This window comes from Siphateles boraxobius, unplaced genomic scaffold (assembly GCF_051911475.1).
Source record: "Siphateles boraxobius isolate OS27281-9 unplaced genomic scaffold, OSU_SipBor_1 84, whole genome shotgun sequence".
In the NCBI taxonomy this organism is placed as follows: domain Eukaryota; kingdom Metazoa; phylum Chordata; class Actinopteri; order Cypriniformes; family Leuciscidae; genus Siphateles; species Siphateles boraxobius.
The window spans coordinates 2,447,562-2,462,399 of record NW_027509213.1 but is presented as its reverse complement, the minus strand read 5'-3'; the positions used below and the strand labels follow the sequence as shown (position 1 = coordinate 2,462,399).

At 37.6% G+C, this 14,838-nt stretch overlaps 1 protein-coding gene across 2 annotated transcripts in view; it reads right to left on the bottom strand.

Annotated features, from left to right (window-relative positions):
* ago1 (argonaute RISC component 1) overlaps positions 1-14,838 on the bottom strand; it is a 31,365-nt gene that overhangs the window by 10,534 nt on the left and 5,993 nt on the right. Inside the window, exons 2-10 of one of the 2 annotated variants that reach the window (XM_077221587.1) lie at positions 13,811-13,997; positions 12,261-12,381; positions 10,909-11,090; positions 8,412-8,548; positions 8,182-8,316; positions 4,632-4,743; positions 3,604-3,751; positions 3,408-3,527; positions 338-460 (exon numbers count right to left, since the gene is read on the bottom strand). In XM_077221587.1, coding sequence (XP_077077702.1) covers positions 338-460; positions 3,408-3,527; positions 3,604-3,751; positions 4,632-4,743; positions 8,182-8,316; positions 8,412-8,548; positions 10,909-11,090; positions 12,261-12,381; positions 13,811-13,997 — 1,265 coding nt within the window. The remainder of the gene's footprint in view (positions 1-337; positions 461-3,407; positions 3,528-3,603; positions 3,752-4,631; positions 4,744-8,181; positions 8,317-8,411; positions 8,549-10,908; positions 11,091-12,260; positions 12,382-13,810; positions 13,998-14,838) is intronic. The other variant, XM_077221588.1, reaches the window with a different exon arrangement.

Sequence of the window (14,838 nt, the reverse complement as noted above, 5' to 3'; positions counted from 1 at the left end):
TAATGATGCTGAAAATTCAGCTTTGATCACAGGAATAAATTACAATTTACAATATATAACAATAAATAAATCAAAATAAAATAGAAATAAGTCACGATATTATAGTTTTTACAGTATTTTGATTAAATAAATCAGCCTTGGAGAGCAGAAGAGACTTTCAAAATCATAATTATTCCAAACTTTTGACCGGTAGTGTATTTTTTTATACGTTCATGCATTCACTGAGAATCGAACCCATAACACTGGTGTTGCAAGCGCCATGATCTCCTGTTTAAGCTACAGAACAGAAGTGGAACGGGAGCAGTTTGAGCTTCAGAGACGGTCTAAAGGCTCTTACCCGACCACCGTACTGCAGGATAGGAGCGGGAAGGACTCGGCCGGTCACCTCGGCCATGTCGTCCTTCACTTTGATTCCAAACTCTTGAATGTAGGGATCCAGATTAAAGTTAGCGTTCTTCATCTGAGCAAAAAAATTTTACAAAAAGATTATGAAAATGTCTGTCATTCAGGCAATATGAATCTGCATTCACAACCCATTTCACTTGTGTAATGTGATCCATTATTGACTAAAACCGGATAGTCGAGAATGAGGGAAATATAATTTAATAATTTCGTCCATCAGGAATTGATTAGAAACGTTACAATATGACATTAGAAAATAATTGCAGAGCAAGTTACGGCATTATTACAAAATATTATACTAACTTGCGGTGATGAACTGCAAACAATAAGACCAAAAATGTGCATTAAGAAAATAAATAGGAAAGTAAACATTTTCTGTAAAAATCTACATTGAAAATTTGTCTTTTCTGTGATATATATTGCAATATGAAAATAATTTCTCCAGATGACTTGAATAGCTCTATTTATAAAATAATTATTAATCATTCTAGAATGATTGGGGTGATTCTGTGGGCGAGAGAATCTGCATAATAAACACATTTTTGCTAAATACAATTATAGAACAAATAGTGCTTTATATTTTTAGGTAACAGAAATTGAACAATCAAAAGTAAAATAACCATATTGCGAGTAAAAATATAAAAGACGATAAAGACATCTGAATTGGGATTATGGAATCCAGTTTTAAGGGAAAGGGAAGTTAATGTGCATTATTAAAAAAACATAATTTGAATAATGTATCTAGAATGCATAATAATATTGAACGATATTTGTTTTTTTGTAGAAGAATAATTTAAAGAGTATTAATGAGTTGTTCTCCCCCTCCTTCTTACAACCTGCTTCATCACATGAGGTTATGATACTATTTTTATTCAATAAGCATGCATAATTGTGGAAATTGAGAATCACAACTTTTTTGTTTTTAAACTGAGATCACAATTCTCCCACGACTAGGAATAGACAAGTAAAGAAAATAACACAATTTAAGTAATGTAATTTACTAGAGGTTCTGACAAAATGTTAATTGCTGCAGTCTATAATTAAGTATTTTAAACTTCTCTTGTTTCAGTGATTTTGAACTTGATGGAATCTCTTGAATGAATGATTCCATGACAAATATAATTTTAATAGTCACTTGTCGCCACCTTCTGGCATAACATTGCAATTGATTCAATCTATTTGAAGCATCAAGTTACTTTCAAAAGGTGATTTGCTCTATTTTGATCGCTATACCGTAGACATCAGTGTTTATATCTGAAATATTAACTTTTATCTCAGTACTTCTGTGATGATATGAATATTTGTAACACAGAAATAACGATACTGTGTGGTTGAAAAGACAGTTTGTGAAGTGGTTTCATGGCAAGTGCTCTCGGCGGCGGCGCCGACGCAGATCTCAATGTTCACTGTGATTGTACTCAAAGCTTTAACATACGAATAATTGTCATTTGGGAATAAAATACCGTCGATGTTTAAACTTTTAATAATTAATTGAGCTATGTGTCTCATAACAGAAACGCAGTCTCTTTTCGGGCTAGACATCATTATTAGTCATGAGTTGGCTTTACATCTGATTAAACATGGATAATTTCAGATATGTAAACGCTGTTTTATCCATATCAAATTTTAAAAAGTCTATTAAAGTAACGGTTTCTATTCAGATTTTAGTCTAAAATTTCAGTTATTTTCCTGAAGTAATTTGTTCTGACGATCGTTTTGGCGGGAACGCGCACTGATAGAGATAAAGCATTCCCATTGGCTTCAACCAATCACACACGCCGACTGCGTCTGCACAATCAAATGTAGAATACAACACTGCATTTATTATATATTTTTTACTGTGCTATGTTTTTGAATGAATAAAATATAGAAATCCTTTACATTTCCCAAACACCAGGCATCATCCTCCAATAACGCGTTTATTGCGTTTCGACTGCACACTCTGAGACACAAGTAATTTATTATACTATATGAACATTATTATATACAGTTGCTTCTCCAACTTTTAATACCAGGAAGTGACGATTTTGTTTTCTTCGACTCACGGAATGGAAATGCTGCTTTATTCGCAAATGTGTTACAGTATGTGATATTCCAGTTTTGCTTCAATATTCAAGTTAAATTCGCAACTTTGGATGGAAACATGGCTAGTGCACGACAACTTTATTGATCCTTACAGCCGCAATCAAATGAGGAAAACAGATGACTAAAGGCTCATTCTGTGACCACAAATCTGAGATCACCCAAAAGCAGCAAACCGTTACATTAGGAGGATTCTGAATTAAATGCAAGTTATCAGAGAAAATAATATATTCTTGACTCTCAATTTGTATAATCAAACCTAAAAACAATTGGATAATTGCATGTGTTTGTCAACACAAAATGGAAGTCCAAGGAGAAATCACTGGCTCCCATCAAAGGGGTAGTACAGCAGTGGCCAAAAGTGACGACCGACATCTTTCACCCTTCATCCAAATATTATTCAACATTTGATATTGTAAACAGATTGCGTAGTTGTTCTTGAAATCGCAATGAAACACGCCAAATTGTGCGGGAATCATTTTTATCCAGGCTGACATACAAAGAAACTATGATGAACACATGCAAAAACAAGAGAGAACCGAGGAAATATTAATAACTGAACATGAGCTTTTTATTTTTCTATGCATTTTTGTTGCTTAGTAAAATAAATCCTGTAGCTGCGGTTTGCCATTTTTTGCTGAATATTTTTGTTTGTTGCATATTTAAAAAGAAATTAATATTTTCCTCATATTAATCGAACTTGTAGGATTATAAAAACCAAATATCCCTTCCGGACATCACTTTTGGCCACTACTGTACATCTTGTTGAGGCTGAAAAATAAAGATCGTGATATTGTCCAGCCCTATATTATCCTATGGGTAAAAATACTCTGGATATGTAACAATGACAATAATGCACTTAAAGCACCACTAGCCAGTGTTGGCTATATGTAAACCTGGTCATGTTTCCCACATGCACTCACCAGTCTGCTGATCTCCTCCTGTCGGTCTGGTGCTGATCTTGCTGTGGCTTTGATCATGGTGGAGGTTTGATTATCTGTCAGTTTCTTGATGCACCGCTGCCCTGCTACAATGTTGCACACCTACGAGAACAGCAAAGCGTATAAGAACAGAGACTGCGGTCTATAGCCATCACAGCGTGAGGATGACAGGACTCACCTCCAGGGGCAGGTAGGTGTGTTTCTGCTCCTGGCCCACCTGTAGACAGGGCAGGTGCGGGTATTTCAGCTGCAGGTTGTACTTCTGCTTGAAGTATTGAGCCACGGTACATTCTACCGTCTGTCCGCTTTCAAGCTGCAGGGGAAACCTGGAGACATGATTGACAGGATCAAGACTTAAATCCAAATTGGCAGTTATTTTACAAACTATTTGACGGCATAGAACAAAGATGCGCTTCATTTGGATACACATGCACGTTTATGTCACACATCAATGTTAAACACGCAAATAACCATGTTAACCCAGGGTTTACTCGTGCATAATGTGAAATTAGCGATGCACCGAATTTTCTAAAGATTTAATTTAGTCAAAAACCAAATAATATTCATTTAATCACATTTATCAATGCTCAAATAAAACTGTTGCATATAAACATTTAAATTGCACACAAGTCAATTTTTATATCAACTTTTTAGTGATATGAACTCCAGTTTGTTGTTGATATATAGATATATAGATAATCAATATACAACTCTTTGGTTCAATGCAGTTTTAAGTAACAAGTACTCAGCAATGGACTTGACTTATGATTTTTAAAGCATATTAAAAACACCAAATAGACATTTAAACAACATTAAAAGCTTGCTTTTCATCACAAGGGGACTTTAAGTTAAATATAATGAATAGAGCTTATATTTAGCAAAATGCTCCAAGAGATATTTAAAGAGACACTGATAACACTGGAATGCAGTTAAAAATGCACCATCTGAGACCATCTGGCAATTAAACGTCACCATTTCAGGTTATGATTTCGTCCCTTTAAACTGTTTTGGCCACCACCGTAAATTCATTTTCTGACAAATATTTTCAGTTGCATCACTATGTGTCAGAACTCTAATATAATCAAATATCATATCTCTAATAAAATATCAAAACTAACTCAAAGAATGAACATTATTAAAAATGGAACAAGTGTGAACTCCCATATGAAAATGACACTATTGCTCTGTTCCCAGAACTATACTCACGTTTGGTGACTAGCAGGCCGACGCGTGACGTTACAGACGCGGTACTTTCGTTTCATTTGACCACAGTGCGTGACCTCCACCTTCAGACCTGGAAATGTCCACCGGGGAAAAACTTAAGCAGCATTAAGAAGCTTGTTATGGCTATTGTTATTTGAGGTTTTCAAAACAACAGCAGCTCAAACTGCAAAACTAAAATTCATGCATTATAAATGATTATAAATTGCATTATAAATTGACGGACACCTTGCTTCTGTTTTTGTCATGCTGCTCCTCTAGCCAATTAATTTTACAGTTCCCTGCACCAGAACCAGAGTAATTTCAGCATTTCACCAGTGTTAGAAACTAATAATTGCCTTTAGAATGCTTTATTTTGTTTTTGGACTCTACTAGAATAGGTTTTCATGCTTGAATGTTAAAAAACACATTATTTTCCCCATATCCTCCATTGTTGCAGCTCCTCTCTTCCCAGTCTGTCAGTAACGCTCTGTTTACTTCCTGTCCCTATGAAGCCCCTCCTTCCGAAAAGCACACTGCGCTCTGATTGGTCGGCTGGAGCAGCGTGTTGTGATTGGTCGAGCGCTTCGAGTGTGTTTGGGAAATGTTCCGCCCCTTACCATAACCGCCAGTTTCAACACACTACTAACTAACTCAACCAGGCCCCGCCTCTTTATTCTGTATATGAATTATTTAAATGAGGAATATTGTGACATGTTTGTTCCCCGAAGAAACTCAAGACTACAATGGAGGCGTTTCAGAGAGTTCAGAAACAGTGACACTGATATAGAGAATAGCTCCTGCTGAAGGAACTTTGCAGAGCTTTTTCATGCAACAGCAACATGACACACACTGAAGAAAGATGAACATGTATAAAAGCATTATAGTACCACTTTAAATCGATTTCTGTATAAAAGCATGATATCAAAATGACTCATCCAATTCAATTTAACAAATAAATGACAAGGCAAAGGCGTGGCAGGATGCTGAGATCATCCAATGACCTCACCTGATACTTCATCTCAAACTATTAGGGGTGCAAAAGCACACGAATGTTTCACGAATGCAGCATTGTTTTAACCACTGCACATGCAGAACTTCTGTGTATGCAGAGTAAAAATGTAAAACGTGGATGGGATAATACCGTTTATATGGATATACTTTGAGGCGAATACATCTGAAAAACAATAAAGGATACAGAGTGAACTGCTGTGTGAGAAGTGCATGATCCAAGTTATCCTAAACATAAGATGTGCTTTATATTATGTACATCAAACTCACTCATAACCATACAGTTTACAGCGGCTCGCCCTCCTGTCAGATGTGTGTGCGGTTTAGTGATTAAAGTCAGCATGAAACGGAAGCTGGGCTAGTCTTTTCTTCTCTATTGTGACTGTATATCGGAGTGAAACTGCTTCTGGAACAAGAACAAATGTAGGGCGGGGCTTAATTATGTCCATGGGGAATTGATTGGATGGTTGTGGTTTGCTATTGGATGATCTCATGTGATTGACAGGTTGCCCCGCCCTCGGCATCAGAGAAGAGGAGAGCTGCAAGAGGGAGGGGGGAGTTTTTCTGATTCAAGATTACCAGGAACATAAATTTAACAAAAAAATTATGTGCATGGATAAATCATTCATAAATACTAAAGTATTCCATAAAAAAAAGAAAGAATTGTCATTATTGATTTCTTGGTGACGCACTCGTTTTCCTCAGTGAATAACTCATATCTTACGGTTTTATCTTTTATCTGTTAATGTTAGTATTTCCATTTTGCATAAAAGTTATTTCAAGCGAATCTCCCATAAACTTCACTGAATGAACGCAGGCGCACAAATAACAGACAGAGTGCATTAATAATATACATTTTGCCTCCTCAACATATTATGCCTCCAAAAGTGGAATCACTTTAAATCTCTTCCCTTATTTACAAAAGCACCATAAACTGTAGTATGAGGAGTGTGTTGCATTGGATGCAGCAGTATTGACAGACCTTTTTATTTAAAGACAGAGCCATATTTTTTTTTAAGTAAACCACTGTTTAATAAAAAATAAATTGTTTTTCCCTTCGCCCAGGGCTGGACTGGCCATCGGGCATACCGGGCATTTTCCCGGTGTGCCGACGTGCTTTTTGGGCCGATACAGATCATTCTTTAAAAAAAAAAAATTAATAAATTTTTTTTTGTCTAAACGGCCCATAATACTCGTACATCGGCGGCCCATTCGTTTAGTTTTGCTTAATTGGCGGCGCTGGGATCTTTGTGCCGGTGTAATGCATTGAACAAAAAAATTTTTTTTTTTTTTTTTAACAGACCGGCCCATGAAACACGTAGATCAGCGGCCCATTGGTTCTTTTCTTGATTGGCACTGGGCTAGTCCAATCACATCTTTAAACTCCTCCCCCTTTGGGCTCTGAGCGAGCGTGCAGTGTCAGTGTGTATCTGTCAAAATAGTCAGAGATGGAGAAGAAACGCAAGGAATGTGCAGAGAAATAGCGTGAAAAAAAGAAGTGAGCCCTTCAAGTGTCTGATGATGATATTGAGGAGGATCAGGAGAGAATGAGTGAGTGTAGAGAACTGTGCTAAGCAGAACTATAGGCTACTTTCAGAAGAACACCGAGGCGATGAGTGTAGGAACCCATTACCCAGTTACGCATTATTTACACATCTGCATAGTTGATGATTACGCATTTTACTAGAATTGTAATGAGACGCGTTTGTAAACCATGTTTTCCGCCAAAATAAAAGATCATATGTTTATCTCTTTCAAGCATGGAAATTAGTACAAAACTAATTATGAAAGTTCCTTTTATTTTTCAGTGCATTTGTTTTACAATATATGGCTATTACTGTCATGGAACTACTATTATGTAGTAGCGTAATGCAGACAGACACTATATCACAGCTAAAAGAGTTTTGAGTTTTTCTTTGTTCAATTTGCACACTGATTATGGGTTGGAGCTCTTAATTTTTAACTCTCAAAGTGCACCAGATTGATGAATTTAACATTAAAAGGCACAAATTTTTCTTACAGGGGAGCTCCCCCGAACCCCCCTAAAAGGACAGAGGTCCACCCACCACAGATTTACCAAAAATCCTTCGTCAAACACTGATATTGCTATGCCAATGCAGCTTATAGCTTGTTTTAGGATTCATCATTGTGGGGTAGTTCGATTGTATTTTACAATTAGTAGTTATTTCATCTATTAACTCTTACTCATTCCTACTCACTCATTAGGCTACATGGCATTAGTGGTTTTAATAGGAGTTAGTATACATATTCAGGGGCGTGAAAAGATCTGTTGTGTTTATGATTATATGTAGTGGGCCAGTCTGGGCCAAAATGCCCGGCCCCATTTTTAGTCCCAGTCCAGCCCTGCCTTCGCCTTACCGAAAACATATCGAACCGTGACTGGAACCTGCACACACCGAACCACTAGACATTTTTCTGATGGCTGTTATCATGCAGGTGCTATGGTGTTGCCAGGTTATTTTGTGTGATTGTTAGAACGTTGCTAGGCAGTTGCTAAGGTGTTCAGAATGAAGGAGAACCCCACCTTTGATCTCCTTGGTGAAACGGACCCTTTGCGAGTCAGTAAGTGTCTTGGGTTGCTCATCAATGTTGCGGATATCCAGAACTTCACACATGAACTCTATGACAGGCTGAGCTTTATAAAAGGCCGTTGCAGATACTGAAAACAAAAACGGAGTTTGTATATTTAAGCACAAAACATTGACGTTTCTTGACATTCAATAAGAGAGCAATCAAGAGAAAAAAAGACGTCACCGTCGATGTTGAGCATCATCTTCCACATGGCTGGCCGAACAGACTGATGGAAGCCGAACCACACCTCCCTGCCTCCACCCAGAGGATGGTAATATCCTTCAGGAGGGGAAAAGAAGGACCGTCCCACTGGAGTGTACCTGCAAAAGAGAGAGACGGATGCTCCAAATCTTAAGCCCCTTTCACACAGAGATTCCGGAAAATACACAGATAAAGTGACCCGGGATTTGACCCGGGTTCGTTTGACTTTGGTTCATTCACACTGCCAGTGATTTTCCGGAATCAGAGAGTGCGTTCACACACAACCCGTAAAAATCCCGTAAAGACACGTGACATCGATGTGACGTAATGTCTCACTAGCGTCTTAAGTTTGCTTATGAGCTGCAATTTCTCTCTCGAGAAACCACGCTTGTGCATTTCTTTCTCTGATTCGATCATAAACTAGTGCATTACGTACCGTTTCAAGCTGCGAACGATCCCGGCTTCAGCGCCATCATTACGACACGGCATTGAATGCGGCTTTTGTTCACACAGCGCGCGTTCCGGGACTGAACACGGCAATGTTGCTAGATCCCCAACCCGGCATCGATCCCGGCATCAATCCCGGGTCGTGTTTGCATTCACACAGAAGGTGTTCTGGCAATTTCCCAGCAGTTTCCCGAGATCAACGCGCTGTGTGAAAGGGGCTTTACTGTAGTGTGTAATATGGCTGTTTGTGACTGTAAAAAACTAAGTTTTAAAGATCAAAATGCATGACAAATAGAGTCATTGTCTCCCAAAAGAAAGAAGCGATTCTGAATTGGGTCCCACTTTATATTAAGTGGCTTTAAGTACTATGTACTTGCATCGAAAAATAAGTACAATGAATTTATTGTCTTCATGTTGTATTGTAAAACACTTTAGCTGCTATTGAGATGGGATACTGGTAAGATTAGGGTCAGGTGTGTGTGATACGGGCAAGGTTAGGGTCAGGTGTGTGTGATACGGGCAAGGTTAGGGTCAGGTGTGTGTGATACGGGCAAGGTTAGGGTCAGGTGTGTGTGATACGGGCAAGGTTAGGGTCAGGTGTGTGTGATACTGGTAAGATTAGGGTCAGGTGTGTGTGATACGGGCAAGGTTAGGGTCAGGTGTGTGTGATACGGGCAAGGTTAGGGTCAGGTGTGTGTGATACGGGTAAGGTTAGGGTCAGGTGTGGTGGTATGGGTCGGTTTAAGGGTTGGTTAAGGTGTAAGGGAAGGGAATTACATACATTAATTACAGCTGTAATTACATGCAGGTATTTTCAAAATAGAAGTACAATGTAAAAACATGTCTGTACACAATAAGTAAATTGTATCAAATTATTAATGTCAATGTTAGTACATAGTAGTTAAAGCCACTTAATATAAAGTGGGACCCTGAATTGCCTAAAAAAACGAGTCGTCACCAATTCCTCTAAGAACCTACGTAGGTTTGCATAATGCCAGACTATGGTCTTCATTGGCTGCCTGCGAACAACCTCTACTTTGACCCTCAAACACTAGTTGTAGCTGAGACAGGAAAAAGTCGAGAAGACGCTGTTGTCTGCTCTGCAAATCCATTTTGATGCACTTTCCAAAGAATGAAACTCTGGCTCGAATTGATATGGTAAAACCGACGCCGTCATTACGGTTTATAACACTGTGTATCAAGTACTACTACTTAGGAAGCCTCCGCAGCTTGACTTTAGAAATGGTAATAGAATTTTGTTTCCGACATGCACTGTAAGCACTGTATCACAACAGATTGGGCCGTCTGACCAATCAGAGCAGAGCAGCTTGTTGAACGGAGGAGTTTAGAGAGGCCGAATCCTTTATCGAACCGTTTCAGACACTGTGAAAAAAGAGCTGATGCTGCAGAAAATGTAAGTGTTTTAAAGTGCCCTTGGATGCATGTAAACTTATTGTAGGACACTCAAAAAAAATAAGGAACCTTTAAAATAAGAGAATATTTGCATTTAAAAAAATAATAATAATAGGGCCCTATGAAAGATTTTATTTTTCCAGAATAAATTTTTTCTGTTTTAATTTGTTTGAATTTATGATTTAATACTTTAATACAAATGTATCATTAAAACAGCAATCAAGACAATTTTTTAAAACTATTTAATTAATATTTTAAAATGTAACTGAAATGCTTACTGGTAACACTAAAACATTGTAGAATTTTTTTTTTGCTATTCCTTGGAACAAAAAGTTAAAAAAATATATTATAATTATTAATATTAATAATAATAATTTTGCACTTCAAAATTCCCGGACACCAGTACATTTTGTGATTCGATTAATTATACAGCGCTACGTTTAATGAATTTTTTTAATTTTGTCAAATTTCGTGACATTCCATTACTGCATTCTATTACTGTATTCCATGTAAATTCCATTTTTTACGACTGGATTCTGTGATTATGTCGGCTTTTTTCTGAATCGCTTAAATCATAGGGCCAGGTTGCCTGTGGCTTGTAAGCACATGGCCAGCGTACCTCATGGAGGCCAGGTGTCTCATGGCCACGTCGAGGGCTTGGACAGATTCCAGCGGGACCTGCAGACGTCCACTGACCAGCGTCTCCTGCAACAGCCTCCACGACACCTTCGCCAGCCAACGAATGGACACTTTAAAGATGCGATCTTTCCCCTCTCCAGGGATGGTCACCTCGAAGTCAACCTACGACATGAAATTAAGGCCCAGGATCAGAATAGTAGGAAATTAAGGCTAGAGAAGACTTGGCGATATTCATGTCATGTTGCTTTGAAACTGATCAAGGAGTTTTAACTGATTCATTGAAACAGGCTGTTTGAAACTAGTTTAATGAAAGGAATGTATTGGAAATTTAAAAGGTACACTACGCCCTCTAGTGTTTAAAAAACAAAACTGCATGTATTTTGCAGAAGAACATTGTTTTGGTTGTGCTTGGGCACTGCGTGATGAATATGCTTATCCTACTGTGCATAAAACATTCCCTACTAGGCTTAAGAGATATAACCAGTTTAGATGGAAAAGTCTCAAGCATGGGCGATTGACGCATGTACGCAACTGTCCACGAAAACCATCCCGTCAGGTCTAAAATAAAAACACTTAATAGGCTTACCATAGTGAATCAGGTTTAGACAAAAACACGAGTGATGTATATTGACTCATTATTTAAAGCTGCAGTCTGTAGTTTTTCCTCTTTGTCGCCATCTCTGTTCGAAAACTGCTCGCAGAATTATCAACTTTACGTGGGTTGTGCCTCGGCACGGCACAGCGCGGATGAATCCAATGTTTGTGCGGCTGTCAGTAGCCACTCCGAAGTCTTTTGCATTTTACAGCGGTTGAATGTCCAGTTGTCACTGGCGATTGTCGTTTGAACCTTTCTGGATCCGCCATTAAATTGATAAGTTTAATTATATCAAGAGCTGTGAGAAAAGGCTATAAATCTCCACCTCCAACATCCTCACACTCATTGCCTACTAGCCGAGACTCCTCCTTTATGTGTACAGATGTGACGTAATCGCGCAAACACATGCTCGAATTTCCCGCGGAAATCCACCAGTACCACTGGAATTAAAAACATTATTACACGCTTACAGTTTTGAATCGAGCTAAAGCAAGAAGGTAGTTTTGCACACCGGCTGGTTATGTACTTGCTCAAATATTTATTTTAGATAATTTTTAACCCAAAAAAGTTACGGAATGCAGCTTTAAATTGTCAATTTTTAACAAAATAAGTTACATAGTGTACCTTTAATAGCCAAATAAAAATAAATAAATTAAATTTCACCAGCAATCATCATGAATATATTTCGCAATCTCAATCGCATTGTCAACATCTCATCAATTAAATCCTTTACATACCTTTTCGCTGCCTATAGGTAATGCTAAAACAGTGTAGATATTCTTCTTCCCATCGTACACTGGCTTTCGGTCACCAAAGAGCTGCGGTTTGAAATGTTGGACCATGTATTCCACAACCTCCCTGTGAAGAGTCACATTTAACTGTGATTACTCGTCTTTCAGAAAACCTGATCAAAACATTTTTTTTTTTTTTGTGTTAAATTGTTAAACAATATTAAATTGCATTCAAATACTGGTTAAGAAAAATGCCTTAAGTAGTGGACAAATACTTAATATATAAATCAATACTTAGTATAAATCCTTTAATCAAAAACAACTGATGAGCTGTAACAGGCAATGTAAGTGAAAACATGCTTTCAGATTATTTGCATCCTTTCTGCCTCAAAAAGTGGGTCCAAAAGCATTGCATTTCATTGCAGAAGTGCACTATCTTGGCTCATTCACGCTCATGCAGTGGTGACGGCACAAAGACGTCACTTTTCACACTCATCCTCACACTTGTGCAGACGCGTCAAGAATAAACCAGGCTTAAGTTGTACTTAACTTAGCATGCAGAAGGCTTAGCTGAACTGAAATACAGTTTGGGATGAACAAAATTCAACCGTTGTCTGTGCACGTGTATGAGAACATTTTATCTTAAAACCTTTTCAGGGGAGAACAGGTTTCAGGTCACACTGCACGTAAGTGCGGTAACTAAATTTTGGCCCTCGCCACACCGAACCGTGCAAATCTGCAGGGTTTAACTCTACTGATCCAAATGTTTTTAGAGAAACAGCTTATAATAGGGGAACCTTCATATTGAGGAAAGACTAGGAAAAAAGCTAGCTTTTATTTTTCACATTTTCAGTTACCATTTAAAATTTTGTTTAATATTTAATCATTTTGTTAGGTTCTTTAGTCAGTTTTATTTAATATTTCTATTTTAATTTATATTTACTTCATGTCATTCTACCTAATTCCAAATTCAATTTAGAAAAATAACTATTATGTTATATTCTTTTTAGCGCTGTCAAATTGATTATTCGTGATTAATCGCATCTAACAGTTTGTGAATATATAATATATGTGTCTGTATATATATATTTTTTATATACACAATATATTGTATACATTTTATGTATATATACACATATATATTATTACTGCTGTCAAATTGATTAATCGCGATTGATTGATTGTAAAACTAAGTTTGTGTTTATAAAATATATGTGTACGTATAATATGTGTATATATATATATATTATATTTTATATATGTGAATGTGTGTGTGCGTGCCTGTCTGTGTGTGTACAGTATATGTATGTATGTTTATATATATATATATATATATATATATATATATAAATATTCCGTAAATACTATATACACTGTATACACACATATATTATATATTTACAAACTTCTATGTTAGATGCGATTAATCGCGATTAATCTATTTGACAGCACTAATTATTTTATATTATACTTATATGACATTTAAAATTAAGTCAAAATGCTGGTGAAAATTCCTCAGGAATGACTGTGTACGTTTGAGGTGACGGGGCGTTTACCTGTTGACCCGTCGAGGACACTTATCAGGTTTGATATCCACTTCATAGTGGAACACATCCATTTTTGGGATCTCCACCTCAAAGTAGTTGGCAAGCAGTTTGATGGGTTTGCCGACGGTGCCCATGCCCGGCCTGCGGGGCGCCTGGAACACCTGCTGCAGGGGCGGGGGGTACGGCCCGACGGGCACTGAGAGAGAGAGAGAGAGAGAGAGAGAGAGACATTTACATTTCAATCAGAGACCTCGACTACAGTGCCTAAAGAACTTTACAGCGATGACTAAAATAGAACAGATAAAGATCATTCTAGGAGAGGGACAGACCGCAGCACTGGCTGCCAGATATGTGTGAGTGTGTGTGTGTGTGTGTGTGTGTGTGTTAAAACATTGTGGTGTCAAATGTTCACACATGTTCTAATTTGTTCCACTGTTCATTTCAATTAAAGTTATGTCATAATATTTTTTGTCTTTATTATTGTTCTATGTATTCCAAGCTTTGGCAATATTGTATTATTTACAGTCATGCTGTGTCATGTCATGAGCGAGAGAGAGAGAGAGAGAGAGAGAGAGAGAGAGAGAGAGAGAGAGAGAGAGAGAGAGAGAGAGAGAGAGAGAGAGAGAGAGAGAGAGATAGAAGGTTATAAGAGCGGGATATGTTGAAAGGAGGGAGTTCAGGGGGAGTTTGGGGGATTATGGGACTAGAAATATGGTGACAGGCGTGTGTATGGAAACGGGACAAAAGCAGAGAAAATGAACAAAGAGGATGGTGACCAAAACGGGAAGGGGGTGGGAAGGCAATATGAGGAAAAAACGAATAAAAGAAAGATGGGAGGATGGGGGTAAAAGTAAACTTAAGAGTGAACTCAATACTAGTGCTGCAATCCACAGCAATCTTGACAATCATTACTCATTAAATAATGATAGAAAGTTTTCCAGGACTTTCACACCTTGTCCTACAAACAATGTGCTGTAAATTAAAGGCTTATATATATATATATATATATATATGACCACAAACGCATTAGAAGTGTA